Consider the following 20,381-nt stretch of genomic DNA (forward strand, 5'->3'; position numbering starts at 1 on the left):
AGTATCTTCAACTGGTTTCACTTGGATTAAAATGGAATAATTACTGGTTTGGTCATCATATCTTATAGGGATGCTTCCTTTGGTACTTGCAGTTTTCATCTGACATTGCTGGACTGTTTTCATGCAATAAACAAGGTCAGTGAACTAATATTTTTCATATTGCAAAAAGTTAGCTAAGTATTGCCCATTAGAAAAAGAATGTTTAGGAAGCTGGGATCCAATTAGAGCTGTGAAGTAGCAGGTTTCCTGATTGTTTCCTGGCTTATTAGGCATTGTAACAAAACTGGATACAGCTTCCATAGAAGTCAACAGATACCTTATATAATCAACTAGTGAAGATTTCAAAGTGAGAATTTTGAGATTTATTTTTGTGATAAAATAAAGGATGGTAATTCACACCTCTAATCCCTCAGAGTTGCGTGTTAGGTTTATTATATGCCCATGCTCCCCCAGTATTAAGTTTTAGGCTGAATATAGCCTTTGGAAGTGGTTTTGAATTGGTTAGTCAGACACTTCAGGCATTTGCAGCACATGCTAATGATTTCAAGTTTTGCTTTAGTAATACAAATAGAACAAATGTCAGGAGGTAGGTGCTTATTTTATCTACAAATTACCATAATTTAGTGTTTTATAGCAATACAGTGATGCAGTAACATATTGAAGGACAGGAGAATTTAAACACCTTCTTTTTAGTCTGTATGAGTAGTGAAATGGGGAATTCTGCAGCTCTCCATCCTACTACTGTCTTTTGTGTTATGGATATCTTTGTCAAATTCTAGTGTTTTCACTGGTTAAGTCAGCTTCTTGCAGATTTGTGATTTTCAGCTTTTTTGGATGTTTTGAAGGCTGCTTGTATGCCAAGAGTGGTGCATTGCTGTTCTTGCTGGAACAGCAAGGAAAACTACAGAAGATCACACAGTGGAAAACTAGACTGTATGATTTCAAATACCTGGAGCTTTGGCATTATCTGTGTTTGTGCCTCCTGATTTAACAAGTGGATAAACTATCAGTTACCCAAATGATTACATTTCTGCTTTAGAATGTACTCCTGACTTCAATAGATATTTTTTGCCAATTTATTTCCCTTTTTTTTTTTAATTTTGTGCACCTAGCAGTAATAAAAAGGCTGAATGCTTCAGTAATCTGCGATTTTGTAGTGATTCATTGAAAAAAAGAAAAAAATCTATTTATTCATCTTCACTTGTATTGAAATTTGCAAATCTGTTTTGAGCCAAGACTGAGTTGACCTGTATTTCTTCAATCACATGAAGGAAGCTTTTTGAAAGAATAGTATGGGTATTAAGGGACTTTCAGTAACTAAAAAATGTGATAAACTGTCCTCTTTGAAGAGGCATCTTTGTTAAAAGCTGTGTTCTGAATTTTAGGCTTTGCAGTATGGTTTCCTGGATTTTAGTACGTTTGATGTAAATGAATATGAGCATTATGAAGTAAGTGTTCAGTATGAGTATTTTGATTTGTTTGCTGTTACTAATGCTAAAGTGATTGTTTATAATTTGTGCTATTTTTTGTAGTATTAAGTTCCAGTTCTGTTTTATCTTTTAAACTATAATGCCAATTCTACTAGTTAAATAAAAGTGCATGGTCAGAGAGAATATTAAAATTCAGATTTAAGCATAATTGGGCTCAATCATGGAGGAAAGCAGAAACCAAAATGGAAGTAAATACTTTTTTCTGTTATTAAACCCTAGAAGTTGATCAGGAGTGTGAATTTGGACGCCTTTTAGAGGTCATGCATATTCTTGAGCAGTCTTGATGAAAAACTGGAGGGCATACAAGCCTGAGCCTGACTGAATGCTGGAGAACAAAGTGAACACAGGGCAAAAGTATAGTAACATGCTTTGAGGTAAAGAAGGAAACAGGGCTGGGAAACCTCAAGTGCATAAAGTTCACTTTGGGGCCTAGGAAATGATTGTGACAATGAAGGACTGCGACTCCTGACTACATACAGTTTCAGAAATGCAAAGCTGCCAGTTACCTGTAAAGAGGAAATCTGAGTGTTCTTACGACCTAAAAAATCATTATTTAAATTGTGAACAGAGGTGAGGTGAGACCAATAATTTAGAAACCTATACAAAATTAAAAATTGGAAGTTGCCCTTTGTCTGAAGGGCATGAGTTGTACTGTTCTAAAACCCTCATTCAGAAAGACGAGAACACAGACAGGAAAAGTGAGGCTGAGAGCATCTGCCATCCTCAGGATGAAAAAGAAAGCAGGCAACTAACATAACTTCCTTTGACAAAAATTGTGCATCAATTCTATCTAGCATGTATTTTGAAACAATAAGGAAAATCCTGAAAATACAGGGATAATGATAAACCAAGCATTTTCTCTTGACAGAGAGCAGAAAATGGAGATTTTAACTGGATAATACCAAACAAATTCATTGCCTTCAGTGGACCTCATTCAAGGAGTAAAATTGAAAATGGTATGCTTAAAAAAGGAGGTGGGGGACATGAGCCCACTGCTTTCGTAGTTGATTGTTATCAGTAAGAACAAGCTTTGAAAATTGTTCCTCAAACAGTGTGTTTTTTCCTTGGCTCTTTTCCTTTTATAAGAACTCTGGCAGTAACATTGTAATGCTTGGTTTAATTGTATCTGACCTAGGCAATTCTGTTAGAATTCCATTTTCGGTTAGTCCGTTTCTTTGTGTTCAACATGAGTTCTCTTTTGAGAGTTTTTCATCTCTTGTTTTTTTTAGTCTTTGTTTATTTCTGCAGTTTGAGCCTCACTCACTTCCTTTTCTTTTTTTTTCCCCCCCTTCTTTTCTCAAACAGGCTATCCCCACCATGCTCCAGAGGCTTATTTCCCATACTTCAGGCAACACAAGGTCACCACTATAATACGCCTCAACAAAAAACTCTACGATGCCAAACGATTCACAGATGCTGGATTTGAGCATTTTGACCTCTTCTTTGCTGATGGAAGCACCCCTAGTGATACTATAGTTAAAACATTTCTAAACATTTGTGAAAATGCTGAAGGTGTTATAGCTGTTCACTGCAAAGGTACAGTGTGAAAACCAATTTGTATTACAAGTGATGCCTATTAGTTACTGTTCCTGAGGTATTTTGCACTGTAATTCTGTTTTATCTAGTTAATAACATCTCTGCCAAACTGCAACTATTCCATACCAATTATTTCCATACACATTATTTTCCATTTGAATTATTTCTATATGGTTCTGTTCGATACTTCATTTTCTAATTTTTTTTGGAGTTCCAGAAAAATCTTCCCAGCTGTTCCCAAAAATGAGGATGGAGAAAGTGAGCTTTCCAACATTAACAGCTCTTTCTGCTAGAAAGTGTTAGCACTTTCCAAGGATGCTTTTGAGCAGGAATTTGAACTCCTGGCAAGGTTGTTAGGTCTTTCTAAAAATACATGATTAAGCAGACAAATCATAAACTTCTGAAAATATCAGTGCAGCTTTTGGAGGACATTCCTCAAAAAATGTGAGGAAAAATTGTCATCCCTCATAAACTCTGTGTACTATTGCAGATGCTCTGAATATTTGTTCCTCGAGAGCTGGACTGCCAGTTTTTTCAGAGCATGCCCAGTGTAGGTAATGATGCAGTTTTCTGTGATTATAAAGGCAGTGTGTTTCCCTTCCCACACCATCTTTAACAGTCTTATAAAATATTTCTTCTGAACACCTTTGCTTCAGTAGCATACTTGATAATGCTGTTATTGAAGGAGAAGGGCCTTTTCTTAACCTGTCTGCTTTGGACTTGCAAAGACTACATTTTTGCTCCTGGATCTACCATCCATTTGCTGCATTTAACAGAGTTATACTGGGAAGTGAAAGACTTGTTAAAACCAGCATTTTGACTATTGGCATAAAAGTGCACACTCTTATTCCTCACTGAGGTGATAAATTCAGGTATATCACTTAATTGGTTATGCCAGAATATTGAGTATCAGTGGTACAAGTGCTTTGTTTTCATTCAAATTAAGATATTCTTTGATATATGTCTTACTGATGGTGTCTGGGCTAGTTTTATGGTCCTCAGCCTGCTCTTGAGAAAGAGTAGAATGCTGTAGCCTGTTCTTGAAGCTGCACAAGTCATGGAAAGTGCTGTGTGGTTGTCTTGGCTGTTGGGTTATACACAGGATTTTCCAGTGGTGTTGGTCAGTCAGTGAGGTGTTAAATGGGAGAAGGTGGTGGGTGATTTGACATTTACAGCAAGTGATTGAGGAGAGGCACCACTTAGCTGGAGCTGTCCTCCTTTCCTTCTTATGTTTCCCAAGGTAAACAAAACTGGTTTGAGGGCCATTGCAAAGGTTTCTCATTCTGAAGTACTTTTTGCCTGTACCAGCTAGCACCCCAGACTTGCTTATTGCAAAATTTTTCTTTTTCTTGGGATCTAAGGAGATTAATTAGAGGAGGGACTGGAAGAGCATCTGGTTTCAGTGCATGATCTGTTTGCAAGAAGGTGGTGTGAGAATTCGGAAAAAAAAAAAAAAAAAAACCAAAACCAAGCCAGCTGTTTTATCCCATGCATAAAAACATTCCATACCTACACACATACATATTCATAGATAGGTAAATAAAGATAGACTTATGGATATTTGTAAGGTTGCTGGCTTTGGAATGTTACCTCCCTTAAAAAACGTGAACAGTAGCCTTGTATATGAAAAAAGTATCAAAGGGTGAGTTGCACTTAACCAAGTTTGACCAGTAAGGGTTTGTTTAATAAACTGGGCAAGGAAGAAGTAACAATGTCTGCAGTTACACAGGTTCCAGGTGAAGAGGGTGTGTAAGAGAAGCCTTTCTTTTATTTTACACAGCTGGTCTTGGCCGAACTGGCACACTTATTGCCTGTTATATCATGAAGCATTATCGGATGACAGCTGCTGAAACCATTGCCTGGATTAGAATAAACAGACCTGGTTCTGTGATTGGGCCACAACAACATTTCCTGATGGAGTAAGTCAATTAACTGGAAATTATTTCCAAAAATAAATCTAGATGTCTTCTTCTTCTTTTGTGCACTTAATAATCTTCAGTGTTAATTTGTTTTGTTTTGGGCCTTTTTTTCCATGTTATGATAGCAAACAGGCAGAGCTTTGGACAGAAGGGGATATTTTCCGTGCAAAGTTGAAAGGAAACCATAAAATTGCTGTAACAAGAATTCTGTCAGGAGTAGATGATATTTCAATTAATAACACGAGAAACAGGAGAAGCATCCAAAAGGACATTGAACTGGTAACCATCCAAATATTGTGCTCTTGTAAAAGCTGGAACTTGTTGAGAATCTCTCAGGTTCTGAACAAACCTGTGGATACACAATGAAACACTGTTAATGAGATTCTATTTGTGTTTGCCCTTTTTGTATAAAGGAATATGGGGGGGGGGAAGTGTGGACAGCAACTGTGAAAAATGAAGTTCAGAACACAGGTGAATTAGGAGCATCATTATCATGCTTTAGTAATTTAGTAAATAATAGACCAAAAAAGTACTCACAATCTGCAATCAAAACCACTGTGATTTCATTTTGGATTGTCTGGTGCTTCATTCTGTGTGTTTAAAGGAAAGGGATGAAAGGTTTTTTACTCTTTTTAGTTTCCAAGTAATCGAAACTTCTGTAATACCTTTTATAGTACCTTTTAAAAAGACTGTACTGCTGTTTTAAAAAGGCAAGTGAAGGAGGGAAATGCTGTATTGTTCTGTACCTAAGCAAAGATTTGACAGTATATTATTTCCACTGTTTAAAAGTAGACAATATTCTGATGCATGTAATTCATGACACCACCTAATGGTTTACAGCTTCAAAAGCAGCAAACAGGAAACTGGAAGGAACAGAACTGTATTTATGCAAGTGAATTTCCTTTGCCTTTTTTTCCTGTTGGGATAATTTTAATTCTAAGAGTTAAGATAAGGTTAATTCTTAAATATCAAGGTACCTGTGTTTTAATCTTGGTTTATCCCTTCCCCCCATCCATTATCCAGTACAGTGATGATGATGAAACAAACTGTTTAACACAAGGGGATAAACTTCGTGCTCTGAAAAGCAGAAGGCAAGCAAAAGCTCCAGCTGCATCTCCATTAGCGTAAGTTGGTTTAAATCTTTAAATGTTTAAAATGCCAGAAACACTTTGATCCTCTTCTTTATGCATATGTTTGTTGCCAGGGCTGCATTTACTCCCTTAGAACAAACCCGGGGTTCACCGTTTCTCCCAAGGCTTGGTGCTGAGGAGAGCTTGGTTAAAGAACTACATGACTGAATTCCTGGTTCTCTGCATACTTTTGGATTCTAGTAGTCTGTACTTTACAAGCTCCCACAGGATTTCTGAATGCTTTACTTTGAGTTTAGTCACAAACATTCTCTTGTCTTTGCTGTAGTAGTGTAAAAACGGAAGACTATGACCATGTGTGGTTGATTGGATCAAATAAGGTATGTGCTGGTGTTTGAAGTAAAGTCAGCCAGCCAAAAAGGAGTTGAAGGAAGGATTTTTAGCTTCCCTTACGTTTTCTCTTCCTTGGAGAGGAACTTTTCCTAAATCCTATGGGCCTCTGGAAGGCAGAGTAGCACTGTTCCAGTAAACAAATTCAAAAGAAGTGAATTTCTGTCAGGGAACATGGTATGGTGTCTCTTTATTGTAGACAAGACCCGAAACACCACCTGTAAAAGAAAGTTGGCATCTGTTGTAGCTTGTAGCAAGTGTAGGTAGAAAAACTTTTAAATAAACTGCAAGAGAATGCAAGGCTTGCAAAACATAGCTGGATCTCATTTGATTGCTAGGAAAGGAATGGTGACCTCTGTCTGTCAGATTTTTGAGATTGACACAGCACCAGAGTCACAGACCACAGTCGACTTGGTTTGTGTTGTGCTGTCCTTCTGTAGGGGATGATGCTGCTACCTGCTGGCATTTTTTTTCCTTCTTTCTTGTTCTTCTTTTTGAAGATCACCAGTGTCATCAGACTTTTAGAACAAGTGAGAGGTACATAGTAAAATGTGCTGAAGCCAAAGGAATATTTCCTCGGAAACTTTCACACGTTGCTACGTGTGATTCCTGCTTTTGTTTTGAAATACTCTCTTTTGTTCGTGCTCATCATTTACACAGGTGATCACACAAGAAATAACACGTTTGGAACAAAGCCTGTAGCCAGCTTTAAAAAAACACAAAACTCATCACCTCAGTTACCTCAAATAACACAGGAAAAAACAGCTACCTTGCACATTGGTTTCTAAGGCACATAAGTGCCTTAGTTGCTACTTCATAATATTTTTTTCATAAAAGGTACTTTAAGTTATATCATTAAGGTTGTGAAAGATCCTTTTTATCCTATGTTCCATAGAGTGAATGTAGGCTATGTGATAACCTGTTCAGAGCCATTGTCTTAATATGCAGGAAATCCATCAACTATTAAAATATTATTCCATTCATGACACGTTCTGCAACATGGCTGCTCTAATTAAATTAAAACTAGTTAGCTTGTACTTGTGTAGAATTACAATAATTGCCCTAGAGCTTACAGCTGGTTTTTATAGTGTGCATTGGGGCTCAGGGAGTTTGAATTTACCTCATCCTCTTCCCCCTAAGTTATTTGTATGGTTTCCAACTTGTACTCAAATAATTTGGTGGAAAATGGGTGTGTAACTTCATACCTTCTTTGTGATGCTATTGTTTTATCTCTAGGAATATTTGTCTGCCTTACATGGGTCCGAGGTTTTTCCTACTAGAAGAGGTGTCAGTCTCTTTCCTTTATAGTTCAGACTGTTAAAAATAACTAGCCTTGCAGTGAATTTGATTACTTTTATGTAAACAGACAAACAGAAGCTTTTAGATCTCCTATGTAGTTTTATTTCAGAGAAGAAAAAAAAAAACATAACAGAGGAGGGCAAAATAGGAGTACCAGAAGCTGGGACAGTTACAGTCTTTGAAAATTAGAGGCATTACTTACACTTAAGTCACAGGGGATTTATGTAGAATGTTTATTGAAGTTGGTTGTATAAACTCTTTCTGCTTTGATGAATGGATACTCTCTATATGTTGTGATTGACAATATTCTACACCTTTTGGCAAAGGATTATGAGTTGGCTTTTGCTTCTTTGGACACAGGAAGGTGATACATGCCATCATCTGGATGTTTACATAAATTGTTTGTTTCTGCAATCTTATCTGGCTCTGATCTTATGTTTTAGTATTAAAATGTATGATTGCGAAGTAGGATATATGAATATATGAATACAGGATATCAGATGGCAGCAAGTGATCAGAGATGTATTGCTCCTGCATGCACTTATGTTCAAGAGTGATACAGACTCCCTTTGGAATAATGACTATAGTGAGGATTTCAGGAAATTTACTTTGATTCCAGCAAAATATTGGATATTACATTCGGCAAATTACAGCTGCAGGAATTGTTAGTAAGTAAGAAAATGCTTGGCAGAGGTTGTGGAGCAGTATGCATTTGAAGAACCTGAAACAAGCTAAAATGCACCAACAGCTTTTGCTTTTGAATTTTTGTTCATCTTTTCCTCCCCCCTCCAACCCCTTTTATAGATGGTTCCTAGGTATGCTGGTGTCTACACTGTGTAGCATTGTCATCTGGTGGATTATTTGTGGCTCCCTCCTGCCCAGCCTGCTATTCTGTCTAGATGGTTTAAGAACATAGTAACCATCAGGACCCCCTGAGAGAGAGCCACTGTGTAAGTGTCCCATTCCATTTCTCTACAATAGCTCACACTTTCTGTCTACTGTGTCTCATAAATGCATGTTCCCATGTTCATGTTTCTCACTGGCTTTGTTGCAAGGGAAAATTTCACTGCTCTGGCTTTGTTATATTTTTCTATATATTACTTGGAATAATTGAGAGATTTTTATGGCTGCCTTGCAATAAAAAAGGTGCAGAGCTCTTATAATTAGAATAATCTATAATTTTGAAGGCTTTCTTCTCTGCATGCTCCTGCAAATATGCAAAACTACATAAGCAAAACTAGCTGTAGAAAGTTAAAAATACTGCTTTAAAATATATCCTATCCTTTGCATATTGCAGTTGAAGGTGTTAGCTTCAGTTTTACTTTGAAATTCATGAACTTGCAAAGGAGGTTAGTTTCCCAAAGGATGGTTTTATTCCCACGAAATGCCAGGAATTAGAATTTGTTAGAAATGTCAGTAGGTCTTTATTTATATAAAGAGATTAAATGTTATATGCCATGGCATAAAACACGACTTCTTTTTTCCTTTTTAACATAACAGAAGATGGGGCAGGTTGCAGTGTTAGGTCAAGGCTCACTGGTTTACCCAGCCAGTCTGGTTTCATCCTCTTTTGTTCTCAATTATTTTTTTATAGAGCTTTATGAGACTACTTAAATCCCTTTATTCTGTTACTTGGATTCAGGATCTAAGAAAAGCATTAATAACACAGCAGTTCCTTGAGTACAGTTTTCACTCTTTATCCACTCTGCTTCTGTCAGAGTGGCTGCAGTGATTGCTGTGCCTTGCTTCCACTTTAAAGGTGCAATGTTTTCATCAAATGACAACTTACATCTTTTGGCTAAACAGAAACTTCCTCAGCATGCAGAACTGCCAGGAAATCCAGATGAACTCTTTGCTGGCTTCTGAGTCTCCCTGGAGCTCTTCTGTCATCACCACCCTCAGAGTGAGATGGTTATTTAGGGTGACTGCTTGAAATCTTGGTGCTCTTGCAGAATAAAAATGGTCAGAAGGTGTTTTACATGAGTAAGTAAGAATAGGCATTCTCTCCTGGCAGAACATGAAGATTAAGAGTTTGTCTCATCCTTACCTTTGGCCTTGCAACTTTTTGTCTGCACTTTTAAAATGCAGACTAATAACTGAAGAATGAGAACTGGGGGACTTGTGGACAGCTTAGTTATTCTATTAGCCTTGACTGAGGTCATCTTAACCTGTTCTTTTGGAGAAAAAAAAAAGATAAAGAAGTAAAGGTCACTTAAACTTTGTTTATTTTTCCCCCTAACTCTGTCAAATAACATACTTAGATGAGAGGCTTGTTTTCAGAGTTTTGCACCAAATGTGCATTATTTCTTGTCTCAGTGATCTCCAAAAGTCAGACTTTAGATTTCTGAACTCATACTGAAAAGCTGAACTTACAACACAGATTCAAGAGAATGAAACAATCTGTGCTTTGTTTTGCTGTACTGTAAGATCAACTTCACTCAACTCTCCTTTCTTTCTTTTGCTGTTTCTGTGTTCAACTAAACACTCCCATGCTTAGAGGGAAAGAGGGAAGATTGAGGTTGGTAAATGTGATGCAAGCAACTGGGTTACTGGTGCTACTCCTTCATATTCAGGATTAACAATCATACAATGTTCGTTTAAATCGAGGAAGAGAAAACACTTGAGGTTTTCTTAAAATCTAACTCTTTCCATTATCCAGCTAGTGTCCCCTGTGTTTTGAGGGATCAGATTATCAATCAGGATCATGAATCTCTCTGGACTAGCCTGGCAGTCCTGTTGGCTGGAGCCCTGTAGGCTGAAGAGTATCAGTCACTTGTTGCCTGTCAGTGACTTGGAAAAGTGGTCAAGGTCTCAGGTCTATTTCCTAAAACTCACGCGGTGATGAAGGAGAAAGCAGTATTGGACTTGTCAAGACTAAAATGCCCATTCCAAGACAGAGAAGACATACAGCTGTGTAAACTGTCTTTACCTCATCCCTTCTTAGGATACTGTAATCACTTTTAAAATATGTTGTGTGGATTGATTTCTCTCCAATATGTATTTATTACCTTGCTGACTTTGTCTTGGGTTATGTGGTTTGGGCTTTTGTGTCCTGGTGATGTACCTGTGTACCACCCTTGCTCTGAGTTAAGTGGTGAAAAAAAGCTGTGAATTATTTAAAAGATGCTGCCACTGATCCAAACACTGTTCCATTGAAACAGGTTTTGCTTTGTTTATAAATCAATGTACTAGCTTGATTAATAAAGCATCTCATAGTCTGCTCTTTGGGGCATGTATTTAGGATCAGAACTACCAAGTGATGTTTCCATTACAGATTAACTGGAGGTGACAAATTCTTCCAGTGTGTGTTCAGTAGATATTAGTGGATATTACAACATCCTGTAGCCTGTGTTTAGAACACAGGCACCCCAGGATACCATTGGCCTTCTTGGCCACAAGGGCACACTGCTGCCTCATATTTCAGTTCATGTTAGATAAGTTCACGGGTTTAAGCCATTGTGCATTGACTTGTTTTCTGAATTCCTGATATCTAGAAAAAATGGGCAATGAGAGTAAGATTATACATATTAGGTTATGTTCCAGTAATTTTTGTTTTCTTGTATGTGTGCATTACATGCATTTTATACAGAGAGACACCAAATGGATATATTTAAGGAGGAAACAAAATTTTTCCGTATTTCTGTCTGCATGAGCACTAGTAAACCAGTATGTGCTGTGATTTGGTCATGCATGTATTTCAGTGACTAAATATTATGAGGGTAAGCTCTCTTTGTACTTTTCCCTTCAGTCCTAGAAGCTGTGAGCAGCACAGATGAAAGGTACAGTGCAGGTCTTCTTTCACCACTGGTGTCATTTCCAGTGTTTAGTTGAAAGTGTGGTAGACCAAATTTGTTCATGCTGTAGGACAACTGTGGCACTGAAAACAGAATTTTAATATTGGAACTTGTAGGAACTGTTCTGCACTCACAACAGAAACTACAAAGTGAACTTTCAGGATCTGAATGTTTTCACCTTGGGCACACAAGGAAAACATATTTTCCTTAGAAGAATTTGTGTTGTCTACAGAAGCACAATGTGATGTTGAAGGTATCTGGGTTGCAGTTTTTTCTGCCTCTTGTGTAAGTCCTTCAACTTTGAATGTCCTGTGTTTACAGCAGAATTTGCTTTGTATTTTAGTAGTACTTCTCATTACAGTCTTATCTCAGAGGAACTCACGGGTTTGTTTGAACTTTTGCAAATCAAGTTACAATCTTTTGCAAGGCTGAAATAATAAGACTTATTCAAGCAGAATTTTTAAAATTCTTGAAATTTGTGGTTGTGTAGTAATTTGTTTGCTAAACAATCAAGAAGCGTGTGGTAAAAATTTGCCGATCAGTTTTGCTGCATAAAGAGTATATTTTAGATGAAATTGTATTATCTCCAATGCACATTCTGATTCTGGAATGAAACCCATATAAAACAATGAAAACATAGGGGTTTTTTTCCATTTCTGCTTTTGGTGAGTATGCTACATGAGTATATAAAAGTATATTTTCTCCCATTTCTTCCACTTTTTCCTCCAGAAGTTAACATTCTCTATTCACATTTAGGATTCCTTGAAAATAGTTTCTTCAGGGTATTAACCAACCAAACTGTAATTTATCCAACTTAAATGAAGTTTTTGATTTCCAGTCTAATATAATCTGCTGACACAACTGGACTCAGTGAAGCCACTAAAAATTAGAGTCAAAGAACAGCAGGGGAATAAATACTAATAGCTAAGTTACTCTTAGCTCTGAATCTCTAAAAAGATGCATACTTTTATATTTGGAACCTTGCACAAGTAGAATGACTAGAGAATAGATGTATGAAATGGTGCACCAAGTAGATACCCATGGACTCCATTGACCAGTTGTCACTTTTTGTTCCCATAGTATCGTAATTTCACTACATGGTTTCCTTGTGAACCAGTTGTCTGGTGGATAAAAACAGTTGTTTGCATTCCACAGCCTGGAATTCTTTTCTCATTAATGTAAGCAACACTAGAATTTATCTGCCTGTTTAAGAAATAGTCAATATATTGCTCAAAATCTTCTAGAGAAGCATTTGAGCACAATCAGCCTGTAAAGCTGAGTTTTGAGAGGGTGCAGTAATTCCCTCTAAGAGCAAAATGCCAACATATACAATGATTTTCCTGTTTGAAGGGACTATCTCATGGTAAATTGCAGGAGATTTAGACTTTGATCTTCATAAATTGAATTACTTGGGGTTTTTTTCTGAATTCTGTGTCAGTCTGAAAAGCAATGTTTGGTTTTTTTGCATACTTCAGATTTTATAATTTTTTTTATTCGTTGCAGTAATCTAAAACGCGATTTCTTTTTTTTTTTTTTTTTTGTCTTTCCAAAACCTAACAGGAAATTCAAAACCAATAATTTAATCCATGCCTTGAAAGCAAAAAAACCGCAACAAAACCAACGAACAAAGGAAGCTGCTGTGCTCCTAATAAAAACAAGTTGCATTACCACAATTGTAACAGTGATGTTATAAAAGAGAAGGATGTGTTTCAGGCAGAAGAGTTTGCTTTTCAGAATGATTTGTGAAAAGCCAGCTGCTACTTGTTAACTCTATTGCAACTGTTACACCCTCTTTTCAGTGTCTTCTAGAAACTTCCTGGTTATATAATCTGTCTTTTTTCCTACTCTTTACAGAGTAATTCTGCAGTCCAGTGTTCAGAAAAATAAAACCTCTGAACCTAGCATTTCTGACAGTACAGACATTACTAAAAGAACTACCAGGTCTGCTGCGAGAAAAAACAATTTGAAAAGGTGAGAGTTAACCTCTTTACAGATCCAGTAACTCTTCTCTAGGCAAATACTTTTGAGCTGCTGTACCCATTGCTGGCAGGAGCTTTGCCACAGTCCAGCCTTTCTCCTGGCAATGGGAAGTGAGAAACAATTGTCTGGTTTATGTCATGTACCGAGAATATCTGGAAATATATTTCTTAAGACATTTGTTTATGTTGCTCAGTCTTTCAACTTGGAGAATTTTATGTTGTAATTCCTCATGTGAGTCAGAATTACTGAGGATGAGGGATTTTGGTAACATGAAAACCCCTCTGCCTGGAGTAAGAGATGGAAAAGTAGTTCACAGCATTAAGTCCATTATTAGTTAGTGCACAAAGTCAAAACCACGAGAAATTTGATGGACAACTGAAATGCAGCAGGAGTGGCAAAGCCAAGTGTACAAAATGCTTGTCTATACTGGCATGAGATTTTTTTTTATGGAGAGCATGGCTGATCATCTGAACTGAACCTGTTTAGTGAAGCTTAATGAAATTTTAAACTCGAATGGACTTATGTAAGACTGAAAGTGCCTTTGGGCACAGAAGCAGGTGGGCACACTACTGCTGGGTTTCCTTGTGTTTGCATGTGATCCTGCCCCTCTGTGCCAACTCTCCAGCTGATTATCAGAGAGTGCAGCTTAAAACAATATCCAAACAACTTCCAGTGGTTACAGTTGACTGGAATTTGTCTTGTGGCTCATAGTGAAAAACTTTCAAACGGGTTTGCCAGATGCTGAAGAGACTTACTTTTGTTGGGAAACTTTTTATGTTATATGCATTGATTTATAAATATTGCTGAAAATTCCAAGTTCTTGGGGAGCTTTTTCCCCATGAGCTGTTCTCTCTCCTTCTTCATCCTGTTACCTTGAAGGTAACAGAAGTTGGGAAAAATTCACTCTGGCAGACAATGGAAATAGTCATTAATAGTAGACTGCAGTAAAATTATATTCAGAGAATTTTTAGCTGTGACTTTCTTTCAATTTATTTAACAATATGTTAAAAAATAATCTCTTTTTCCTGAAATCTGTGTTTTATTTAAAACTAGGAGTATTTTTCAGGGTTTTCCTTTTGGCTGCTTGTGTTTTTTCTCAATTTTGCCTCATTTTCACCATGTCAGTTTTGGTCCAAACAGAATAGATGGGGTTCTGCCTGCTGTTTTTATTCTTGATGCCTCTCCCAGTTTTAATCTGCTTGCAAGGCTTTGAAGCTGTATACATGCAGATGTGTAATTTGGACAGAGATTTTCCTGGAAAACACTTCTGCAAGTTGACCTGCATGTTGTGTGAGATGAGAATACCCATCCTAGGAGGAAACAGCATCCCTAAAATAGAGTTCACAGAAGATTTCATTTAATTTTAAACAACTCCTGTCTGTGTATTGGCAGATTTATGACTCTGGAAGCAAGGATGAGGTTGATCTCAAAGTTCATAAACTACTTCCTTCATATGTTAATGGATTTTCTAAAACTTCCATCCGAAATATTTCATTCCATACACTGTTTCTTTTCTTCTAACTCTTGAGCTCAGAGAATTCCAGTCACTTTATACTTCCATCCAGTAATCAAATTTGTCCTAGTTATGTCACAGTTCTAGAGTTCTTAATTATCTTGTAATCTGAGAGGGCTGATTGGGTCTGGTCCCTCCAAAGGGTATGACTGTACAATTTAATGGACTTTGAATGCAGTGCCTTGTTATTAATTTCAGAGGTGTCCCTTTATTTTTCCTGTAGCATTTGGAAAAATCTCACTCATTTTTTTAAGCATGCCTCTTTTTTTCATCTAAATTTATTTTCATTTCTTGAAGTGTGTGCTGTTTGCATTAACTCACAGTGCTCAGATTCATTGACCTATTCTTGACTAAGTGGATTGATTGCAGGGTAGAGAATAATTATTATTATTACACAAAATTGACATCATGCCCTAACCAACATCTGTCTTTGTCAAGACCTTGTTTACTTCCCTGAACTTCTGACATTGCTGTGTATCATCATTCTTTCATTTTCTTCTCTGATATATTCCAGTGGATTCTCTGATATATTCCATGTTTGTGTTCTAACAAGGTGCATCCTTCACCTCTGAACCAGCTGAATCACAGGAAGACACAAATCAAACCATCTTTTCCATCTTACCACAGAATTAGGTTATATTTAGAATTAGAACAGAATTATGTTATATTTATAGTAAATTTATAGTAGTATTTTTATATTTATATTTATAGTTGATTAGAAATGAACTCTTGAGTGGTAAAGCCATTTTGGTGGGTAGAGGTGCTTAAGGGAATGCAGGTCAAGTCATTAAAAAAAAAATAATAGGGAGTATGGAGAGAAGTGTGTGAAAACTGGATTGTATAGGTTTCTTTACTTGTTTTAACCGGACAGGAATATCACAAAAGCTAACAAAGAGGCATACACTTTAAAAATCTCATATGCTTTTGCTTTGCTGGGTTATCACAAAGCAGCTTTTCTGCACCCTTGTTCAAATACTGAAAACTACCTGCAGCATTTCAGAGCTTTCCTATAGGTAATCTAAATCTAGCTTTAAAAAAATGTTAATGTTTCTTTACTATGCTGTCTACTTTTCCTATGGTTGATACCTCAGAGGGAGAGAAAGAAAACTGAAATTATGGTGCTGTGAATCCTCTGTTGCATTTCCATGTGTAACAGAACTGTCTGCACAGTGTCTGCGATCAGACCAGTCTGTGCTTTCTTGACAACTAGCATTGCTGTATTTTTAAATGCAGTGACTTTTATCTTCTGTTTCTTTCTTCCAAGTATCATTTGCTCATTTTACCTTGCCAGAAATGTTTGCATGAAATACATGCTGACTAATATTTAACTTTTTCCCTCAAACGTGTTTTATTTCAGCAGCCAGCCCGTCACAAGGACTAGACCAGTCTGGCGCTGAATTTCAAATAAGCCACGAGTGTTGAAGAGGATATTCAGGAGTGAAGGGGATATGACTAGAGGGAACTTGTTGCAATTCAAGGAAGATGACTTTGGCTTCATTTTTCAGCAAAAAAAAATGAAATAGAAGAATCTCTTCCATACCTGTAGAATAAAATGAACTGTGAATGTGCTTGGTAGACATTTTCCTACCGTGCTAACACTTCCTCAAGCAAACCCAACAAAATCTGTGTACATTCAGACTCAGGTGTAAATACTTAAGCTCTCTATTATAAAGAGGGCTTGCTAAAATGTATGAAGCATGTGTATAAATTGTGATGGCAATCACTCAGCTGCTGACCAGCAGAAACAAAAAGATGGTGGGAGCTTTTAAATATATAAAATCGTGTTGTCCATTCAGACTGGGCTGAAGTCTTCACTTGAGACTGAGAATCAACAACAAAAGCTTTATTTCTTATTCTAGTATTGGTACTCTCCTGTGTTCATTGGCTGTTTTCTTATTTTGTATGAAGTTTTTTATGAAGCTGCAGTATTGAGTACACTAAGTAACTATTGTCTACCAAAGAGTGCTTTATTTTCAGAGGTTGTGTGGTTTGTTTGTTTAGGAAAAACTAATTATAAGTGATTAACTTGGTTTTAATAGTGACAGATTTTTAGTTGTTCACAACCAATGGCTCTTTTAACCACTTACAATTGCTTTAAATCTGGTATGATTTTAAAGGGGAGGAAAAACAGTTTACCATTTAAAGCAGTGCTGTGGTATTGAAATATCATTACTGTTCCCTTTCCTACCATCAAGTCCTTTAGGTGAAGCTTTAGGTTACCATATACAAAAGGTAAGAACTTCCCCCAGATTTTATTGGTATGCTTGATAACACTGGTTTTTATCTTAGAGGCACTTAGTGAGTGCAGCACACAAAAAAGGGAAAGTAAGCTTGCCATCCAACTGAGATTGCTGCTGCAACTCAGGGGCAGGCAGAATATTTGACATCTAATTAACTTTAAGAACTACAGCTTACCTCTGTTAAAAAGCAGTGTAATTTTTAGGGGATTCTATTTGAGACTGACATTGTCATCCACTACAAGACTGTCTTCAAACACTGGCAGTGTTTTTTTTCCCTACATATTTTCACATTCACCTCAAAGCTGATGTACCCTTGTCTGCCAACTGATGTTTATAGCTGCATATCCCTCAGATGAGGACTGTTACCACATAGCCTTAAATATGATTCAGTTATCTGTTGATTTAGTGACTCTTACAGTAGAAAGTAGAAGAAATGGAAAGATCTGAAATGTCAGTAATGGAATAACTGAATTTTTTAAAGATAAAGATTACCTCTGCAAGAGGGAGAATTTTATTTTTATGAGTGTAAATGTTCAATGACTAGTTTCAATCTACATCCTTTTAAATAAAAAGTAATCTGTTAGGGTGGTGATTTTTAAATGTCAATATGAAATAGTCACACAGTGGTTTGAAAACATTTTGTAAGCAAGAGCATCATGAGCTGGAGAGGAAACAGGATGTGAAGTGTAAGTAAGCTTTCAGGTAGCATCCATGAGTTTGGACAGTCAAAATGTGCAAATATGGATACAAAGAAAACTAAAAAAGTATAGTCCAAAGTAAAGGACCATTGAGGCTCAGACTGCAAATATTTTTTTTATGTTCTCTTAAACTTCACAGTCGCCACCATTTTCTTCTTGGTGAAAAGCACCTAAAAGAGAGGGACTGATCTCATCCTTGTAAGGGAATTAAAATTTCTTGGGGTTTGGAGGGCTGTGTTTTGGGTTTTTTGTTGGTTGGTTAGGGATTTTTAGTAAGCCACTTGCCCAAAAGCTGAAGTACAGGTGGCCAGAAGAGCAGGTATACTGTGCAAATATGAGTCTTTGTTTATTTTTGGAGAACATTCTTATCTCGGAAGGCATAAGGGATGAAACTGCTGAAGTGAGAGTCAAAACGAGAGATTTAGTGATATTTACTGTGTTTGGCTTTGCCTTTCTCTCAGCTGGGCTGCTTCTAGCATCCTTGTTTTTAACCTAAAAATAATTGGTCTACTTCTCACCCCTTCCAAATTCCAAAATAGAATTTGCCTGTTTTAAAGTAGCCAGCAGAGTCTTTAGCACTTCTGCCTTCATCAGAAGTAAATGTGTATAACACGGTGAGCAAACATACACAACAGCCACTCCAGCTAGACCAAAACTGCATTTTTGGCATCAGTGTGTTTGAGGACAGCCCTTCCAGCACCCAGGATCTCAGAGAAGATAAATGTCAGAGACACATAAATGTCGAAGGGATTTTATGTTTGAACTTTCCAAACAGCCTTATATGGAAAATGAACTCATTACCTCATTGTATCCCATCTAATTGTACTGCTGAGTTTGTTGTTAGGAATTTTTAGTACTTTTGCCTCAAGATTTTATTATACCATACCAAAGTTGTCTTAGGTACAGGGCATGGGTGAGAGAGTCCTTGGTTTCTAAATCTTTTTTTGAAGTATTATGTGCCAAAATGGAAGGTGGTGGCAGATGCATCACCACTGTACCAGAGAGCAGCTGAGGGAAGTTATTTCTGCTGTCATCAATTAGGAGTTTTTCTCCTCAGAAATTCTTTCCCCTTTCAAATGAATTCCACATCGATCTCCTACTCATGGAGTAGGAGTTATATTGGGTTATATTGCTCCTTTCCATTACAGCATCAATACCTTAACTCAGATGTTAACCCAGACCTTGTCTTTTTGCCCCAGTATGACAGCAGAGGAAGTGCTGCTGATCTAATACAGCAACAAAAAAAGATTTGTAGAGACTCAAAATAGGGGAAAACATGATAGATGTGATGTTCACCAGTTTGTTGCACTGCAGTTTTTATATTAATCAGTGGCAGTCTGTTTTGTGTAAACTCATATAGACTATCAAGGTCTAAAATTTCGTGACTAATCAGTACTGTGCATCCTGATTATTTTTAAATTGTATATTTCTAGTCATATTTTTTTAACTTGGAGTGACAGAATGGAAGTTTATTTTGCTGAAGGTATTTTTAAGATAAAGGTTCGTATTATCTTGTAATATTAATTAGTTCAATATGCATTTGTGTCTCATTTGAAAATACTGCATTTGATTTTATACAAAATACTGAATAGTGAGAACTGTAAACACGAATTCTGTCAAATTAAAAATAATCACAAGTTTGGTTTCTGTTTTATTTCCAGCATTCTAAAAAAAATCATCACAAAACCATTGTATCTGTACTGGACTGACTCATATGTGCACTGAAAAATAATACAACACTCTCAGTTACCTGAAAACCTTTAATTAAAGCACAGATTCTTAAAACACATACTTTTTAAATTTAAAAAAATAGACAATTTCTGGCTCTGCATTTCAGGGCATTCACTTTGGAAAACAGGAGTTGTATTTTGAATTGTTGGGATACTATTACATAGTAAAAAAAGCATGGTAAGATGGAACAATGGGGTTCCTGTTATGTTTTTCCTTCTCCTATGATCATATAGTAATAATTATTGGAAACAAGCTTTATCTTAAATACTGTTTGCTTTGATACCTACCAGGAAAGTGATGGTTCCTCAAAAGTAAAAACTAAATTTTCAGGAACACTCTTTATTTTTGTGTTAAGTGTTGGTGGGGGTGTAGTTCAGTCTTCAAAAAAAACACCAAATACAACAGCAAAAAAAATATTGACCAACTAACTGCAATACTTCTGATCACTCTTACAGGCATTAGAAATTGCAGAATTTGTGCTCACCAAGCAGAGCCTGTTTGCCAAGCAAGGAAGCTTTCACTTGCTCCAAAGATACGTTTTTATGGTTGGAAAGTGTGTTTTTCTGTTTTAAGGTGATCCATTCTAAGCTTGGATGAGTTCCTGACAAACCAGTTGCCTGATGAAGAGTGAGTGATGGGAAAAGACCAGCTCATGCCTGTGATGCCCACAGGAAAACACAGCTGAGCCCTCCCATATCCTCAG

General features: G+C 36.8%; 1 protein-coding gene across 6 annotated transcripts in view; it reads left to right on the forward strand.

Annotated features, from left to right (window-relative positions):
• The window catches only part of CDC14B (cell division cycle 14B), a 40,701-nt gene extending 23,834 nt beyond the window's left edge, over positions 1-16,867 (forward strand). Inside the window, exons 6-14 of one of the 6 annotated variants that reach the window (XM_027653148.1) lie at positions 69-135; positions 1,386-1,448; positions 2,359-2,446; positions 2,796-3,026; positions 4,807-4,945; positions 5,071-5,224; positions 5,969-6,069; positions 8,527-8,672; positions 16,367-16,867. In XM_027653148.1, coding sequence (XP_027508949.1) covers positions 69-135; positions 1,386-1,448; positions 2,359-2,446; positions 2,796-3,026; positions 4,807-4,945; positions 5,071-5,224; positions 5,969-6,069; positions 8,527-8,638 — 955 coding nt within the window. In that variant the 3' untranslated portion in view covers positions 8,639-8,672; positions 16,367-16,867. Of the gene's footprint in view, positions 1-68; positions 136-1,385; positions 1,449-2,358; positions 2,447-2,795; positions 3,027-4,806; positions 4,946-5,070; positions 5,225-5,968; positions 6,070-8,526; positions 8,673-13,370; positions 13,488-16,366 lie in introns of those variants that run through there. The other 5 variants (XM_027653149.1, XM_027653147.1, XM_027653150.1 and 2 more) reach the window with 5 other exon arrangements.
• Positions 16,868-20,381: the final 3,514 nt, after the last annotated feature.

Source organism: Corapipo altera, unplaced genomic scaffold (assembly GCF_003945725.1).
Source record: "Corapipo altera isolate COAL_440 unplaced genomic scaffold, ASM394572v1 61305, whole genome shotgun sequence".
Taxonomy (NCBI): domain Eukaryota; kingdom Metazoa; phylum Chordata; class Aves; order Passeriformes; family Pipridae; genus Corapipo; species Corapipo altera.